Source organism: Apium graveolens, chromosome 11 (assembly GCF_009905375.1).
Source record: "Apium graveolens cultivar Ventura chromosome 11, ASM990537v1, whole genome shotgun sequence".
Classification (NCBI taxonomy): domain Eukaryota; kingdom Viridiplantae; phylum Streptophyta; class Magnoliopsida; order Apiales; family Apiaceae; genus Apium; species Apium graveolens.
Genome location: NC_133657.1, coordinates 206,567,823 through 206,572,484, shown reverse-complemented (window position 1 = coordinate 206,572,484; position 4,662 = coordinate 206,567,823). Strand labels below are relative to the sequence as shown.

At 34.8% G+C, this 4,662-nt stretch overlaps 1 protein-coding gene across 1 annotated transcript; it reads left to right on the top strand.

Moving 5' to 3' along the window:
• Positions 1-654: 654 nt before the first annotated feature.
• Positions 655-4,431, top strand: LOC141698141 (putative disease resistance protein At1g59620). Its single transcript, XM_074502769.1, has 2 exons — positions 655-2,092; positions 2,378-4,431. The coding sequence occupies exons 1-2, from the start codon at positions 976-978 to the stop codon at positions 4,282-4,284; spliced, it is 3,024 nt and encodes a 1,007-aa protein (XP_074358870.1). The 5' UTR covers positions 655-975; the 3' UTR covers positions 4,285-4,431.
• Positions 4,432-4,662: the final 231 nt, after the last annotated feature.

Sequence of the window (4,662 nt, the reverse complement as noted above, 5' to 3'; positions counted from 1 at the left end):
TTTTGCAACTAAATGTAATTTTTAACAGATTTTTTCAAATTTGCAATTGTGGTTGCATATATGGTTACTAGCGGTTGCATATATGGTTGCAAATGCAACCTCCGTATTTTTGCAAATATTTTTTGAAAGATAGTATTTTTGCAATTTATTTTAAAAACTGACAGTATTTTTACAAAAAGTTTATAAAATTTAGGTATTTATGAGAAAAGTCCTAAAAATAATACACTTAGAATTATAACATCAAAAAAATAAGTGAAACAAAGGTAACACTTTTTAAGAGGTTTCGCATATTAATAAAAGTTATTAATTAACAGGGCATTAGCACAGTTTTGTGGAATTGCCATGGCTGACAGTTTTGTGAAATTTCGACAAGTGTAATCATCTTATAAGGATCAAGATTTCTCTCGAATGTGACAACAAGCAGGATTGAATTAAAAAGAGAGGAATCACATACAGTTGTTGCTTTAGAGTAATGCACCACAGAACAGAGTAAAGCAAGAAGAATCTAAAAGCACAAACAAGAAGAATCTAAAAGCACAAACAAGAAGAGTCTTTCATGATGAAAGTGATATTAACAAACAAAAGTTTGTTGCTCTGAAAACCTTGTCCACTCATTCCTTATAGCTTAATTTTGAACCTCCACAGCACCGGAACTTTGTTTTACAATACGTTTTCATGTAAAAATTTTGAAGTGAAATTATGTCAAATTTATATTCATTATCGCTTGTTTTTTTTTTAAACACGGAAGCACGATTACTGGTGAAATTGAACTCCAACAATGATTTTTATACACATTCCTTATTATTATTATAACAAATTTTTATCAGATTCAGGTTATTAGAAAAATCAAACACAGAGTTGTTAGAAATTCTTCAGAGTACAAATTAATCAACAGGCATAAATCCATTATTGTGGGGAAAAAGAATTACAAAAAGCCATTTCGATTAGAATTATCAGCTATAAATCAGATTATATATGCTTAATTCCTCGCTTTGGAAAATCATTTCATTGGTAATAATTCAAAGAGGTTTTACAGAAGCCTATTCATCTGCATTTCAACTACTACGTTTTGTGCTTGATTTCAAAATGGCCGAAGCAATTGTGTCAAATGTTGTCGGAAGGCTCACTGATTTGTCTGAAGAAGCTCAAGTACTGCATGGAGTGCAAGATGAAATTCAAGAACTGGTGACAGAACTCAAGCGGATGAGGACGTTTTTACCAGATGCTGATTCAAGGTTACATGATCAAAATATCCGTATTCTGCTTGCAGATGTACGGGAGCTTGCCTATGATGCTGAACATGTCGTCGAAACTTATCTTGTCCAAGCTTTATCATCCCCTGGAAAAATAATGCAGTGGATGAACACAAGGACGTTTTCAAGAAAGCTCAAAGATGTTAAAAGAAAGATGTCTCTTCTCTTTAATCGCTTTCGTGATTGTAATATCAAATCAACATTAGAATCCCCTGAATCATCAAATTCATCTCATGGACAACCAGGAATGCTAAAGCGATTTCACACTTTCACTACTGTTGAACCAGAGTTATTTGTTGGATTTCAGGCTGATGTTGACCGATTGGTTGGATATCTGGTGGATGAAAGTGATGCCTCATACCCGCTCATCTCAATTTGTGGAATGGGAGGTCTGGGTAAGACAACTCTGGCTGAAAAAATATACAATCATTCCACCATCAAGACTCACTTTGCTGGTTTAGCTTGGGTTTCCATTTCACAAAAGTGGCAAACGAGACAAATTTTGCAGCGAATACTTATAGGTCTCGTCCATGAGATGAAAGAGGAAATATTTACTTGGGACGAAGACAAGCTAGTGGAGAATCTGCTACAAATCCAGCAAAAGAAAAAATGTTTGATAGTACTTGATGACATTTGGACGAATGATGCTTGGGATTCTATAAAGGCAGCATTCACTGCTGGAAAATCTTTAAGCAAATTAATGCTTACAACTCGTAATATTGATGTTGCTGAGTACATAAATCCAAAAGGATTCATTCACCAACCAGAATGTCTAAGCCCAGATCAAAGTTGGGAGCTACTTCAGTTGAAAGCGCTTCCTACAAGAGGAGGTTATCTAGGTACATATGTAATTTACACGCATTCATTATGTTTCATTTCATATGTTAAATAAAAGTAGACTTGGAAAATCCAATAAAATACTCTAAAACTTCTAGAATATTGACAATAAATGTAGTTAAACCAATTTTAGAACTTACAAAAAATCAGTTGCAGAAGAATACATTGCATAGTGTAAAATTATTGTCTTGCCTATTTCTAACTGTTTCATTTTAACTTAATTAATAGGCCAATCTCAATATTTTGTAGGCTTATACAGATATTTCTTGTTGTTTTGTCTGTTACAGACATTGCTAGAGATTATAAAAGGATGGAAAAAATGGGAAGAGAAATGGTTAGAAATTGTGGCGGTCTTCCACTAGCTATAATGATTTTGGGGGGAATTCTCGTAACAAAACCGACCTTTGATGAGTGGAAGAAGGTGTACGATGATAGTATATCATCTCTAAAAGAAGGGAAGGGGTTTGGAAAAAACCAACAAGAACAACTGTTTGACAATTTAATTCGGAGTTACAACGTTTTGCCACCTCAACTGAAACCATGCTTTTTATATTTGAGTAAATTTATGGAAGATGAATGGATAGATGCAGAAACTTTATATCAGTTATGGATTGCTGAGGGAATAGTACTATCAAGTGACAAAAGGAAAGGAGAGACAATGATGCAAGTCGCTGAATCTTACATGGGAGAACTGGTCCATAGGAGTATGGTTCAAGTGAGATTTAATGATTCGGAATCATCGCTTACGAAATTCAAAAGTTGTTCTCTGCATGACCTTATGAGAGACCTATCATTCTTCCAGGCAAAAGGAGAAGATTTTTTCGAAGCAATTGATATTGGGGAAGGAAATGACTTGAATCTCAATCGTTATGATGTCTCTCGGGTTGCTAAAACTAGACAGCTTGTATTTTATGACAAAAGAATCGTAGAAGCTAATTCTTACTTTACCAGGAAACCGAGTCACCAACAATACCGATCAATTTTATTTCGAAATGTGGATCATGAAGATGAAAGTCAGCAACTACGATTGGGACTGTATTTGGCCAATTTTAAGTTACTAAGAGTTTTGTCTCTTGAAAACATAAGGCATCCTCGACGATCTGTTTTAGGTACCTTTTCTGGTACAAATATTGGAAGAGTATTAGGCAGCCTTGTTTACTTGCGCTATCTCAGCCTAAGGGGTTCTAATTTGAATACTTTTCCATTCATACAAAAGTTGGTGCTGCTACAGACTCTCAACCTAGAGACTCTCAACCTAGACAATCCCTATGATGTTTTTAACAAGCCACCGGCGTCAAGTAATGATTTGGGCAAGTTGTCATTTTTGCGTCATTTGTATTTACCTCCTCGGGTCTGTCTGAAATCAGTGAAGAATACCAAATTAAGGTTCAATGGGCTGAGCAAATTAGAGACACTCGAAAATTTCGATACTCGGTGGTGTGAGGTGAAGGATCTACCAAAATTATCCGGTCTTCGGAAACTAAAGCTAAAAGCAGAGGGTGGTTATGATGATGTGAAAGAGATGTTAAAGTACTTATCTAATTTAGCCTTGTCATCAAATTCCTCTATCCAGTACACGAGCCTTATTATGCAGATATCTGATGATCCAGGATTCAGAAATGATCCAGACATGATCAGACAGCTGTTTACGAATCCTAAGTTCAACCTTCAGGAATTAGAAATTGAAGGCAATCTCCCAGAGTTGTCTGAAATATTTGAGGAGCAGCAACAACTTAATCATAATCATATTGATGTGTCTTCGATTCGTATCACCGAGTTAATCTTATGGAGATCGTGCCTGGAGGAAGACCCAATGCGAGTACTGGAGAAGATTCCAACTTTGAGGGTTTTGTCTTTGTTATCTAGATCATATGAAGGAAAGGAAATGGTATGCTCAGCCATGGGTTTCCCAAGACTTACCCGGCTTGATCTGTGGTATCTTGACAATTTTGAAAGTTGGAGGGTGGAGAAAGGAAGCATGCCTCTTCTTCAACAGTTGTTTATTTATAAATGTCCAAAATTGGAGGAGCTTCCAGAAGGACTCATATTTCTCAACTCCCTTCGGGAACTAATCTTGAATTGGATGCCTTCAGAATTCTATGATAGGGTTCTCCTGGAAAATGGTGAACAAGGACCGGACTTTTACAAGGTCACTCATATCCCTGATCTCTTCATTATAGACAGAGAAGCTTGATTCACAATTTCCGTTTCTAGTTTTTCTTTTTAATTTTTTTTATTGGCAATTTTGTTTTGAGATTCAACTTTACTCACCTTGTTACGCACAATTGCCTCTCTTGTTTGACAACTCATATTTGTTAATAATTTTTAATACAATTAATTACATTTAATTTTGCATTAATTTACATTTTGCATCAATTACTTAATTGATTAATTAATTAAATATTAGTTACTAAGGTAGTGGAAGAATTTGTAAACTGTTTTAATGTTTTAATTAACCACACACATTTTTATATAGTACTCCCTCTGTTTTCTTTTATATGATGTTTGACTTTTGTGCACACATTTTTAAGTTCATTGACTATATAGTTAAAATAATAATTTTTAAATTTTT